Source organism: Terrapene carolina, unplaced genomic scaffold, assembly GCF_002925995.2.
Source record: "Terrapene carolina triunguis isolate 2854851 unplaced genomic scaffold, T_m_triunguis-2.0 Scaffold42, whole genome shotgun sequence".
NCBI lineage: Eukaryota > Metazoa > Chordata > Testudines > Emydidae > Terrapene > Terrapene triunguis.
The window spans coordinates 23,645,514-23,659,414 of NW_020664393.1; the positions used below are offsets into that span (position 1 = coordinate 23,645,514).

General features: G+C 43.6%; 2 protein-coding genes across 7 annotated transcripts in view; one reads left to right on the forward strand and one right to left on the reverse strand.

Annotated features, from left to right (window-relative positions):
• ME1 (malic enzyme 1) overlaps positions 1-1,520 on the forward strand; it is a 400,997-nt gene extending 399,477 nt beyond the window's left edge. For 2 of the 3 annotated variants that reach the window (XM_024193234.3, XM_026654437.2), the window contains one exon: positions 1,165-1,420. In XM_024193234.3, coding sequence (XP_024049002.2) covers positions 1,165-1,323 — 159 coding nt within the window. In that variant the 3' untranslated portion in view covers positions 1,324-1,420. The other variant, XM_026654431.2, reaches the window with a different exon arrangement.
• A 1,967-nt stretch (positions 1,521-3,487) lies between these two features.
• Positions 3,488-10,594, reverse strand: RWDD2A (RWD domain containing 2A). 4 transcript variants are annotated; one of them, XM_026654446.2, is made up of 4 exons: positions 10,300-10,594; positions 7,171-7,394; positions 5,002-5,124; positions 3,488-4,852 (listed from the first exon to the last, which is right to left on the reverse strand). In XM_026654446.2, exons 2-4 carry the CDS (start codon positions 7,369-7,371, stop codon positions 4,175-4,177), a joined length of 1,002 nt encoding a protein of 333 aa, XP_026510231.1. In that variant the 5' UTR covers positions 7,372-7,394; positions 10,300-10,594; the 3' UTR covers positions 3,488-4,174. The 4 variants fall into 4 exon arrangements, with proteins under 4 accessions (XP_026510231.1, XP_026510226.1, XP_024049006.2 ...); XM_026654441.2 differs by lacking the exon at positions 5,002-5,124; XM_024193238.2 differs by lacking the exon at positions 10,300-10,594 and having other exon boundaries at positions 5,103-5,124; positions 7,171-7,259.
• Between the last annotated feature and the right edge of the window lie 3,307 nt (positions 10,595-13,901).

Genomic DNA, 13,901 nt, shown 5'->3' on the forward strand with positions numbered 1-13,901 from the left:
GGTGGAACCTTAAAGACTAACAGATTTATTTGGGCATAAGCTTTCGTGGGTAAAAAACCCACTTCTTCAGATGCATGGAGTTAGTCTTAAAGTGCCACCAGACTCCTCATTGTTTTTGTGGATACAGACTAACAAGGCTACCCCTCTGATACTTTACATCACTCTGGCAAGCTAAAGGAGCCTTAATTGACTAAGGCCTGGTCTACACTAACACCCCAATTCGATCTAAGGTACGCAACTTCAGCTACGTGAATAACGTAGCTGAAGTCGACATACCTTAGTTCGAATTTACCGCGGTTCACACGCGGCAGGCAGGCTCCCCCGTCGACTCCGCGGTACTCCTCTCGCTGAGGTGGAGTACCGCTGTCGACGGCGAGCACTTCCTGGTTCGAATTATCGCGTCCAGACCAGACGCGATAAATCGAACCCGGAAGTTCGATTGCCAGCCGTCGAACTACCGCGGTAGTGTAGACATACCCTAAGAATGGGAACAATGAACTAACAATGTGAACATTAGCAACCTGCCAGCTTAGTTGTTACATTTGTGCTCTGCCTCAGGGACAGAGCCTGCTTCACACAGCCCTATGCCTCCAAGCCCGGAATGCAGCAAGAGGGAGCAAGAGGGACAGAGTGAGTCTCTCTCACTCTTTCACAGGCAGGCACCCAGCCCTACCTCCTTAACATCTCTCCATGGATGCATGCTCGCCCAGCCTCCCTCCCACAGTGATCTACTCTCTGCTGCCAGCTGCTCCCAGCAGATGCACCCAGGCTGCTGGGAAAGGGGTGTGTGTTCCCCACAGATTTCTTTGCTCCCCCATTTTTCTGCAGGGGAGCCAAGAAATCTGCAGAAGGTATCAATTCAGGGCGCAGATTTCCCCTAGGAGTAAAGAGAGTGAGAAGGCCACGGGTAAAACTCATTTCAATGGATGCACCAACCCAGCTTTTCAGAAAATTTTGCACAACCTTTGTTAATCCCCTCCTCATGATATATTGGGCCAGATCCACAACTGATGCAAATTCATATAAATCTGTTGTTTAACACCAGCAGAGAATCTGGTATCGTTTGTTAAATTTTGAGCTATCATCATTTCTACTCTTACTTTTGGAACAGCATTGCAATAAACTTAATAGGTTGTAATTGTCAACTTGGTTGTGTGTTTCCAGATTGCAGAACAAGCCTACAGCAATAAAACAGCATCTTTCTATCCTGAGCCTGAAGACAAGGAAGCATTCATCCGCTCACAGGTTTATAGCACTGATTATGACAGCTTTGTAGTGGACTCTTATGTCTGGCCCAAGGAAGCCATGAAAATACAGACCTGAAATCTTTAATAGAAAATGAACAAGGTAGCAGTAGTTGAAAGAATTCAAATACCTATTACTTTTTTGTCTGTTAAATCTAAAAATTATTAGTTTTTTTTTAAATCTTTAATAGAAAATGAACAAGGTAGCAGTAGTTGAAAGAATTCAAATACTTATTACTTTTCTGTCTGTTAAATCTAAAAATTTAGGTTTTTTTTTTTAATCTTTAATAGAAAATGAACAAGGTAGCAATAGTTGAGAGTTCAAATATTTAGTAGTTTTCTGTCAAATCTAAAAATTATTTTTTTAATATGCTGAAAACTTTTACAATCAGACTAATTTTTTCTTTAAAACTTTGTACTTTTATTTCAAATTAGTTGATTAAGCTGCTAAAATAACTGTACACATAAGAATAAAAATCAATTTGGGCAATGGACTGGTGGCAAGTGTTTCCCTTTTTTGCTTATGATTTTCAGCTGGAATATTAGAGAATCACATCTCTATACATTTCTGACATGTTACAATGTATTGCAATAGAGGACTAAATCCTGCTCTCACTAATGCCACTAATTTCAATGAAATCAGGATTATGTCCAAACTGACAAAACAGTATGGCAGAGACTAAATAGCACAATCTGTTTAATTAAGGAAAGGCACAGTACAATTTGCATATAAAATAGCTATATTACCACCTTTAAATAAAAATAATGAAAACATTTTTGTTTTAAAACATGGTAAATGTAGAATTTTTTTCCCTAGGAAAAACTGTATGTACATTTGCAATCATGCAGGTGCAATGGCAGCAGTCAAGAGAAAGTTTTCTAATGAGAGAAGCTAATGAATGTCCCTTCAAAGCCTACATGTATCTCCCTCTAGTGATTGAGTGATTTTTTTTTACTAATATATATTAGCTATGTTAATCTTCAGTATTCATTTCACTAAAAAGGAAGTGTCCATAGCACATCTTAAATATATAACCATGTCTTCCAAAACGCTACATAGTTATCTGATTTATTTACCTGTTCATTTATGTAAACTTATATGTATGTTTTAGTTTTACATTTTTTTATATCTTTTAAACTTGTAAGACTTCATCCCCCTGTGTGAAATAACAGCTACTCTGATATTTGGTACACTTCAGTAGGAACTCCAAACCCCATGCATTTATTATTTTTTACAGTACCCAAAAGAATGCAAGGCATCTCACAGTTCAGATACAAATCTCAAATCCTTGGCCGGAACAGCTAAAAGCTAATATAACTGGGGGGTAACAAGACTGGAGATGGAAGGGAAAGTACAGAAAATTGATAACAGCAATAAAATTACATGGTTTTTGAGCAAAAGCTAGGCTATAAAGAAATAAATGGATGGTAATTTTTTCAAAATTTTGTTTTAGTAAGAAATAAAATGTTAGATGGCTCATTTCTTATGCACTTTAAAAAAAGATTTGAATGGAGTTTGAATAGAGGCTTTACAGAGGTCAGGGTGCTGTACAGACTAGAGCATGGAACAGAGTAGTCTATTTTTGTTGTTAATGCAAAATAATTGGAGTGTGCAGCCCCTTCATCCCTCCTCTTCCCCACCCAATCCCATATAAAAAAGTTACTACAGGCCTAGACCTGAAGAAACTACCAAGTGACATGTGGGTGAGGTGCCAGACAGACTACATAATTCTGAGTACTATAGTATGGGATTGTGCAATTCGCAACCACTGCCCTGGAATCTGCCTCATGGACCAAGAGGTGATAAATGCTGATTACATGGTTTCAGCTATAGATTTAGCACTCATTTACACAAATAAATATGTAAATCTCAAAAGCTTATGATTAAGGCCCTTTGTTTTTGCATTTTATTTTATTTCATTTTTCCCAGAAATTTGTGTTTATTACTACAACTACCAAAGGCAGATGAAAATCATTGCAAAAAACTATTATTAATTTTTTTGGGGTAATAGCAAGGTTTATTTCAGGGGATGGAAGCAGAGGGGAAAGTATTCAGTAAATTAATGCTCTGATGAACAGAATTCAATGTGGTTTGCTGCAGAACTAAAACAGCACTCAAAACACAATGCCACTTCTGAGTTTAACAATATATCTCTAAGCTCCAAATAAAATATTTCATTTGAATAAACAGTTTACTGTTGTAGACTTAGAACTAATAGCCTATAAATATTTACATTTAATTGGGCCACACCATTTGCAGCGCATACACTAAACTTCATCCTTTTCTCCTGTTCTGATTTTTTAAAACTTTTGATTACTTCCTTGTGTGCTGAAACATATTCTGATACAGATTTTAGTGTTAAATTTTTCAACCGTTATCTGCTAACAACTTGAAATGTGTACGTGGCGGGTGTGAGATTCATCAGTACGTTCAGATGCGCATGCACTTCAGAGCTTGCGTGCATGCCTGTTTGTTTATTGTGTGTGTATCTTCTACACTAATACATCGCCTTACTTTAACAGGCAGCTTTGCATATACACACAGACTAATGTATTACTGTAATACATATCTCATGCAATGTATTGTATTTTCCTAATAAAACAAGTTATTTTTTATATATTTGAATGATACAAAAGTAGGTCAAAAATCAGAAAAAAACAAGTAATGCTTTTAAAACCCAGTTTTTTTCCAGTAAAAATTGCTTTAAACTGAAAACGAAGGATCTTACTTATGATGTATTTAAAACAAAAGCAAAGGGTCTATCCTTGCACCATGATTTTCTTACTTTACATAGTTTCCCTTATTATAATAGCTATAAGCACAGTATACCAATTTCACTCAGTTTTTAATCGTATATCCATGGATGAACTTAAAAAAAAAATCATTTGTAACATTGTGCAAAATTAAAACTAGTTATACAATTGATCTGTTAATTGTCTGAATGTTTGCCTTCAACACCAAATAATAATTGAAAAATATGTCCACTTTGATGCTGTTTAAGGAATTCTAAGAATTGGCCAAGATCCATGTGATAGTCATTCCTCAGTCCATAATCACCATGTGCCTGGAACTGTAAATCTTCAAAAGTATGAAAGAGATTAAGCTTATCCCCATTTCCTTCAGTTTCCATACTCTCAACATGTTTGCAGGAAATGTGTTTCCAGTTAGGATATCTAATAACATGCCAGAACTCCTCACAGTTTTCTTTGAGCCCTTCCACACAGATGATACCAGGTTTCCCTGTTAGGCAGAAACCAGTCAAATTTAATTGCTTTGCGCAATCAAAGATTTTCTTTTTCAGTTCCTGTCTATATATATGATGGCTATAGATCCACATTCGATGAAAAATTATTTTTACTGCCTTTTCTTTTGGAGCAGTTTCAGAAGAGACGTTACTGTTCTGGAAATAAGATGCACTGTTGTCTCGTACCCACTGCACCGCCGCACATACACACAGTTCACCTAAATCCAAAGAACTGATGTGAGAAGTGAGATGTTTATTGAGCTGCAGTTGATTCTGTCTGTCTAGTGCATTTGATCTTGCAGATAGTTGCGGTGCTGAATGAGGGTAGCGGTGAGGCAAGGATACATGCAAGTCTACTTTTACCTTAAAATTAAGCGGGGAGGAAAAAGAGAAACATGAAATCAGATCTACAAGTACTGAAATGCATGTTACAGTAACAGGAATTTCAGGAACCATGTCCTGCACTCCCCATAGGAATGCCTGAGCTAATGAGAGTTTAGAAAGTTACTTACAGCAGTCATCCTCAGGGGTGGGGAGACTGCTGGTATGTTTCCATACTCAGCCCATAGGTCTCCTCCTCCCCTCCTCCCAAAAAGGTTTAAAGTGGACTCACCCTCCTTTCGATATGCCCTTCTCTGCCAAGGAAATAAGATATGATCAAATAAAATTGCCACAACCTAAAAAAATAGCATATTTTCTTCTTGGTCATGGATCCCTCCATCTCTTTTTGTCTGTTCCCTTTACTTTGTCCCATCTCACTGCGTCCATACCTGCAACATCCCCATCATGTGGTTGATCTTTCCTGCTTCATTGTCTAGAGTAATGTTGCAAGTCTGTAGTAGGCAAGTGGTTATCCCTGAAGAGAAGCTGTTCCTACTACTGCACCTGTTCTTAGGTGGCTGTGCTGAGCATTGCTAGGCAGAGCAGGCAGCTGCTTCAATGTAAACTGCAGTTCCAGAAAGAGTCATAGGGGCAAGTGACTTTCAAGAATCCTACTATTACTCTGTTTCTGTAATAGAGAAATGGCAAGCTCCAGGCATCTGACAACTTTCCGCACTGTCAGATGCTCTCTCTCTCTCTCTATCATTCACTCACACTCTACTTGTGAGAATGAGAAAGAACTTTCTCTGTTTGACAACTTGCATATGCAGACAAAACACCTGAGGGAAGAGTGGTTATGTAACATGATACTATTGTCACTCAATTTGACCTGGCAAAAAGAAAATGAAAGGTGATTGAAACCTCTCATTTCTCCATAAACAAAAAAGAGCCATGTGTGGTGAAGGAGTGGTGACTGCTATTCAGAGTAATATAGATGAGGCAATTGTAGGCCAACCAATTACTGGAATACTTAGTTCAAGGGATATTTCCATTGTGCAGAATTTTATTAAGATGATGTTAAAAAAAAAATAGTGAACAGAGTTTGAGCATAGAAGTTTCTGGTTATCAGGGAATAACATACAGATTATCGAGGGTGCAAAGTTTGGTTACTACACAAGTAAACAAATGTAAATAATTCATCTTAAAAACTTGACAGAGCAAGGATGGACAATTTTCTGAAACAAGAATATTCAAACATTGGAATGTTTTTAATATATGGTTGTCCTATTATAAAAATTAGCTATTATTCCCATTTGTTATCAGAGTATTTCTACCTTAATACCACAGAAGAGCTCTCCTGAGGGTATGGGCTAAATGACCCAAACATTCACAACTTAAATCTGTGGGTGATTCCTGCTATCCTGCAGTTAATCTGCTTCCAACATAATTCATAAACTTCCTTCCAATCACAGAATGATGTGGCATCATCTTTGAAAACACTACATAATCTGGATCTCCAATGTATATATGATTAGATGTTTATGACTCTCAAACTGGATTTTCTTATTTTTCTTTTATCATTTGAAACAACAATGAAATTTTTTGGACCTTGTGCTGAAAAATGATAAGCACTTCTATTTCCCATTCTTTTAAAAACTTGACAAAGATCTCCTTGCCCTGTTTCCCTCACCACTGATGATGCAGCAGGCTTAAGTGGCCACGTAAATGTAAACTACTACAAAAATAAAGGAAAAGCAGCATTTTTCTTCTGCATAAAGTTTCAAGCTGTATTAAGTCAATGTTCAGTTGTAAACTTTTGAAAGAACCTCCATAATGTTTTGTTCAGTTATGAACATTTTAGAGTTACGAATAACCTTCATTTCCCGAGGTGTTCGTAAATATGAGGTAGGAGGGATAGCTCAGTGGTTTGAGCATTGACCTGCTAAACCCAGGGTTGTGAGCTCAATCCTTGAGAGGGCCATTTAGAGATCTGGGGCAAAAATCTGTCTGGGGATTGGTCCTGCGTTAAGCAGGGGGGGTTGGACTAGATGACTTCCTGAGGTCCCTTCCAACCCTGATATTCTATGATCTAGTTCTACTGTATGTACATGTTTGCTGCACTCCATGCCAACCAGCAGAGGGCCCAAAGGATAATTGCTCCTTCAAACAAAACTTATTATTCACTACAAATACAGGATTTCTGTTAAATTCAAGCTAAAACAAGAACTCTGTGCACTTTTTATGGAAACTATAAATATTTTGTAAAAAACACTGCATGGAACATCCTTTTTTTGGATGACTGCAGTGCAAAACTAAGAAAACTGCATAGTTAAAAACAAAATGTAAATGGAAGTTCTCACCTTTGGCTCATCAATATCAACAGAAATTGAATATTCAATCCGAGGTGGTAGTCCTTCTTTTATATTTTTCAAGTACATCTGCACATAAGTAAGAGCATTTTTGTCCTGAAGGCTTATTTCTCCTTTATTAGGAAACATTGAAAAGAGCATTTCCATTTCCAAGAGCTGAAGCTCAAGACATTCTTTTATTGTGACAGCCATGTTACAGCTGTAAACCCAGACACCTGAAAATAGAAGAGATCTTATCAGCAATAATGTTTCTTAAACTGTAGCAATAATTTTCTATTAGTCAAGACATTATAATCTTGTGGGTTTTGTTTCATAATAAAAAAAGGAACAATTATGAAAAAAAATGAAGTCCGCTATAGAGCTGTTTAATTTCCAAGAGAAAAAAAACTACATTAAAATGGAGTTAAGGTTGAAAGTACATATAATTAGTTAAAGGATAAACCATTACAGGAATGTTGTTGTGATAGCTGCTTTGGAATCACAGCATATTCAAAGCCTATTATATTGAGAGTGACAAGTGCTATTAAACTGATTTTATAATTGTTATATGTATATTTATGGTCTTGTTAGCAATTGTATTCCTGGCTAAATGGGTATGATAAAGAATGCTTCCTGCAGGAACTAAAGATAATGGACAGTAATTAATGCAAATCTCTAATACTGAAACAATAGGGGTAACTAGTCTTTTGCAGTTTCATCCCCTGGGGAAAAACACACGTACTGGTCTGGCCTGGAACATAGGCTTAGCAGACACAGAATTTGAAAATGTACAAAAATAATAGCCTGACCTAGGGTCAGACTCAAGGTACATCTACACTGCAGGGTCCAGCTGCAGCGCTAAAAATTGCAGTGTAGGATACCAGGCTCTGAGACCCACCCTGTTTCCAGGATTTCAGAGCCTTGGCTCCAGCACAAGCCCAAACATTTACACAGCAAATTTATAGCCCAGCAGCCTGAGCCTTGTGAACTGGAATCCGCTGACCCAGAACAGCCACAGCTGTGCCCAAGGGTCTTTTATTGCAATGTACACATATCCTCAGACACCTTCCGAAAACTAACAGGCATGAGGAAGGAGCTGAAGTATTTTAGACCCACCAGGGTCTCCATGGGGAAGATGGGGAATCACCTGATAAGCCAGGCACGCATATAAGCTGTTTATTGTTCTTTGATTTGCTTTTGTTCTGAATAAATAGTACTTTGCTCTATGAAGGTTGCCCTGTTTAACCCTGTCATTCCCACTCAGAGAACAGAACTGAAGGTACTGAATTCACACCCACTGAGGTGATCAGAGTGAAATACAGGGGTTTGCAACGGAAGGCCTCAGTCTGGAGAATCATGGGATTCTGCCTCGAGAAAGTTGACAGCTGGAAGCCTGAGACCTAAGTGAGTGCCCTCAAGGAGACCACATTGGGGTAGAGGTGCATTAACTTAGGGACTGGGACAGTAGTAATTATCCCAAAAACAAGCATTACAAACCCAAGAAATTCAGCATTAAGATTACACTTAAATTCAAATATGTTATAATATGGAAATGCAGTTAATACACTCAAAGGAACTGTAATTTTGTCCCCTAGCGACTCGATGCAATAACCATTTTATTATGATTAAGGCATTTTAATGCTTTTGGTCTCCGATTAAACTGATTTTTAAAGAAGGGTTTTAAAAGAGGGTCTTCCCTCTCATATGTTCCCTCTATGATGCCACTAAAGTACAGTACCATTTTTAAACTAATTTAACTCAAATTAGTTATTGAATTTACTTATAAATACTCAGAACATTCATTCTGTATCCAAAATTAATTCGGTTGTAAAACTGGGATGGAGATTCTGTAACTTTTCCACACACAAACTGAATCCCTGCTTTTGTGCAAAATGCAACTGGTCCTTAGCTAGGGTTACTATATTTTAATTTTAAAAAAGGAGGACACTCCACCCCTTCCCCACCCCAACTCTGCCCCTTCCCTGCCCCCGCTCCAACTCTGCCCCCTGCCCTGAACGCTCCACCCCCGCTCCACCCCCTCCCCTGCTTCCTGCGAATCAAACGTTCGTGGGAAGCCTGAAACAGGGAGGCAGCAGGTGGGTCTGGGTCTGGGCACGGCGCGTCCCAGTCCGGCCAAGCGGCTCCCTCCAGCGGTCGGCCGGCCCAGGCCAAGAGGCTCTGGCCCCGGCGTCTCCCGCCCAGCCGAGCACCCCCGGCCCCGCCCCCGAGCCGAGCACCGCCGGCCCCCGGCCCCTCCCTCCCTATTTTCCCGGATGTGTCCGGCTTATTGGGATTTCCTCCCGGACGGGAATTTGAGGCCCAAAAAGCCGGACATGTCCGGGAAAATCCGGACGTATGGTAACCCTACCTTAGCTCTGGAGCTTAACTGGTGTTCCATAACTTAACATACTAAAAAAAAAAAACCACACCCACTTTTTTTAAAAATTAAGGGTATAATCGTGCAAAAAATTATACGTGTTTAACTTTATGCATATGCTTAACTTTGTGCAAAGGAGCAGTCCCATTGAGTTCAATGGTACTAATTGCATGTGTCAAGTTAAGCACGTGCCAAAGTTTTCCTCATGTAAACCTAAAAAAGGTTCTAAACGCAGGTGCAGCAGCAGTGTGATCTCTTTGCCACTACCTACTACCCCACAATGGATTTGTAAAATCGCCTCAGACCAGACATGCCTCAATGTTTAGGTGCACACAACAGCATGGAGTTGGCGATTATCATCAATATGCGTAACGAGCCTTAGAGCTGCACGTAGCCGGGGACTCGACAGCGCGGCCTGTCTTTGTGAAAGACACCGGAGAGCCAATGGAGACAAAACAAGGTTTTAAGGAACTCTCAAAAAAGCTGAGAGGCGCGTTCCGGGCCGGGGGGCTCAGCCGCACAACTGGGGCCGGGGCCGGGCCGCAGCCCTGCCCGGGGCCGCGTGTCACGGAGAGGGCTGGCGCGGGGCGTGCGCTGCGGCCCTTCGCTCGGGAGACTCCAGCCGCTCTGCCCTCCGGAGCCGCCCCCAGCGCAGGGCGGGCAAATGAGCGTGAGCGGGGACCTCTCAGGGCGCCTCCGCCCCCCGCCACTGGGCGGGCCCAGGCTCACCAGCGGGGCCGGCCGGCCCGGGTCAGGCAGCCTACCTCTGCGGGCCGCGCCCGGCCCGTTACCAACGGCAGGCGCCCGAGCCGCTCTTCTCACGGCCGCGCGCCCTTGCCGCGTCCGCGCCGGCGGGTCTGACTGAGGCGGCGGCCGGAGCCAGCTGAGCGCGGTTCTTTCGGCTCTGCTGAAGCCGGGGGCGGCGCCATGGCCTTGGCGCAGCTTTCGCTAGTGACGCGGCAGGGGATGGGAGTCTGCCCCGCTCCCCGCCGGGCCCGGGCTCAGCAAGAAATGCTCGCGACGCCAAAGCCCTCACCCCACGCGGGGCCGGGGCCGCTGGGGAGACTCGCGCCAGACCGCGATGGGGCGGGGCTGTGGGTTACGTCACGTGAGCTCTGCGCACACCCAGCCTGCGGGCCAGGGGGCAGCGGGGAGGGGAGGCCCAGAGCGCGATGGAACGTGCCGCCCCGCCGAAGGGCTCCTGTCCGCCGGTCGAGTGTGCGGAGCTGGGAAAGACAATTTGTCCATTAATAAATGTAACCTTGTGAGCTCTCCAAGCAAAGCAGCGGTTACAACAGGGGCGTTGCAAAGGAAAACTTGGCATGGAAATCGTCCTTTTTTTGCCCCCAAAGTTTTGCATTATGATGAGTTTAACCCTTTAAAAAAACACAAACGGGGCATGCACCATAGTTGTTGGTTTGCTGAACTTAATGGGGCAAACTACATAACTGTAATCATACTGCAAATGTGTAACCCATTTTGCGGATGGGGAAGCAGCAGCATAGAGAGTCCGCTTCAAAGCTAGGAAGAGCACTGCCCTGGACCCACAGCCTCTTCTAACTGAACACCCAAGGAAGGATTCACTGGGTATGGTTACATTTGGAAACGTTTTGGCTACTTTAAGAGCTCAGACTAGACCAGTGGTTCTCAACCAGGAGTACACCTACCCCTGGGGTACACAGCAGTCTCATCAACTCATCTAGATATTTGCCTAGTTTTACAACAGGCTACATAAAAAGCACTAGAGAGGTCAGTACAAACTAAAATTTCATACAATGAGAAAGTAAGCAATTTTTCAGTTTACATCTATTGCAACATCTATATCTCTTCTAGGTAGTATTTTATTCTTTGGAAATAGTTTATTATATTCAAATAAAGAATGTCACACAAAACAGATACACCTCTACAGATAGTAGGAACAGCATACAAGAGGGTGAAAATTTAGAAGTCTGTGTGAGATATCAGCCCAAACCTATTTACTGTAATTAAATAAGTTATGCAGGACACAGATTCACCAGTAGATTCAGATCTCTGCTGGGAGAAGTCTCACCATTTATCTCTCCCTCTTTGAGCACATCCTTTTCCAGTTTATAACATCAGGAAATTAAATTTTCTTTTTCTTTTCTATATCTTCACAAAGCATTATGAAAAGCTAAGATACCTGATGACCCTCAAAGCTTTTGTTTCAGATTTGCTGTAAACTCATGCAAACATCACTACATCAATGTCACTAAGGTCACATTTTCCAGGTTTCTCCACAACCACGATTGCTAGAAACTTCCTTAAAATAATAATAAAATGAAAGTTGAAATTATTACTTGACTCCAAGAGCTGGGGCTTTACACCAAACATTCCAAAAATGACTATAACTTCAGGTGAGTTTGCAACAAATCTGAAATGATTTGCTCTTTGTATGGATTATAACCTTCTTTCAAAGTCTGAAATGTGATGAGAATTATCCAATGCTGTGTATGTGCAGCAATGGGGAACAGAGGGCTTGGATCAGGGGTGGGCAAACTTTTTGGCCTGAGGGCCACATTGGGGTATGGAAATTGTATGGAGGGCCATGAATGCTCATGAAATTGGGGGTAGGGGTGCGGGACAGGATGAGGGCTCTGGCTGGGGGTGCAGGCTCTGGGGTGGGGTCAGAAATGAGTTCAGGGGTTGGGGGGCAGGGGTGAGGGCTCTCAGGCGGGGCTGGGATGAGGGGTTTGGTGTGCAGGAGGGTGCTCTGGGCTGGGACCAATGGGTTCAGAGGGCAGGAAGAGGATCAGGGATGGGGCAGGCTGTTGGGCACCGGGGGGGGGGGGAGAAGGGGGGGGTGCCGGGGGGGGGGGGCGCTGGGGGGGGGGGGGAGGTGAGGGGTTTGGGGTACAAGAAGGGGCTCTGGGCTGGGATTGAGGGGTTTGGAGGGCGAGGGGGGGATCAGGGCTGTGGCAGGGGATTGGGGCACGGGGGGGCGCTCTGGGGTGCAGGCTCTGGGCGCTTACCACAAGCAGCTCCCGGAAACATGTCCCCCCTCCGGCTCCGAGGTGCGACCAGGCAGCTCTGTGCGCTGCTTCATTCGCAGGCGTCACCCATGCGGCTCCCACCTCGCCACGCTTGTGCATACTACGTAGGAGCCAGAGGCAGGTCATGCCGGCTGATTCCTGGGAGCCGCATGGAGCGGGGCAAGCTCCCAACCCTGCTCCCCAACTGAGGGCTGGATGAAATGGTCTGACGGGCCGGATGTGGCCCATGGGCCATAGTTTGCCCACCCCTGGCTTGGATCATCCCCATCTTGTCAGCTAAACTTCTCGGTCTGGGTGTTGTGACCTGCCGCACAGAGACACAGCACCATTTAGGTTTGGTCCAGCTTCCCCGATGACAGGGGTGGCTAGGCCAAACTTGAGTGAGAGGCACTGTGATCCCATCTGCCAGATTGCAATGCTGGGAGTGAGGAAATGGGCCCAACCCCGCAGGACAGGAGTCATCATTGCAGGTTGAGGTACTCTGCAACCGCCTGCCCATGGCCTACACCACTCCCCTCCGATCCTCCCACCCAAAGGACAGAACCTGACCCACCCATTCCCAGGGCCTCCTGCCTATCTGGGGACAGAACCCAACCCCCACCCATCCCCAGGACCTCTCACCCATTGGGGGGAGGAGAGGGAGGACCTGATCTCCCCCCAGGGCCTCCCATCCCTCCAGATGAAGGACCCAATGCACCCAGGAGGAGGGGAGGGAATGGATAAAATGAAATAAGAATTTCCCCCAAAATAAAATATATTTTTTTAAATTTAAGAATGTCACAGAGCTCTGCTCATGAGCTCGTGAGCCCCTAAAAGTGCAGAAAACTAGTTTAAAATCATGAGATTTTGAAAACAATGGATTTTGAGGTCTTTACATTTGTCTATTGCATTATGGCTTTCACAGGGTCATGTTTTCTACATTTTACCCAAAACCATGAGGAGCAGAAAGTTTATTTTTCTTTTGAAAAAAACTAAAGTCAAAATTCTCCCGTATCCTGTGACTCCAGGAGCTGAAGCTTTAGGAAAAATGCCTAATGTTGCAAGACTCACAATGAAATGAAGGAACTGGCCACTCTGCCCAAGACCTCGGCCCCATTGCCCCAACCCCATGCTCCATCCCATCCTGCTGCACCTCCCGGAAAGCAAGGCCATCCAGCGCTTACTTCAGGCTGGGACTCGCCCACAGTCTGAAACCCTGCCCCTCACTGGGTCCCTACTACAGAGATGGGCAAACTACGGCCCACGAGGCCATCCTGCCCGGCCCCTGAGCTCCCGGCCGACCCTGGGCCTCCCCTGCTGTCCCCCCGCAGCCTCCGGCTGGGCGGCGCGGCTCAGGGGCAGATTTACCAGTGAAC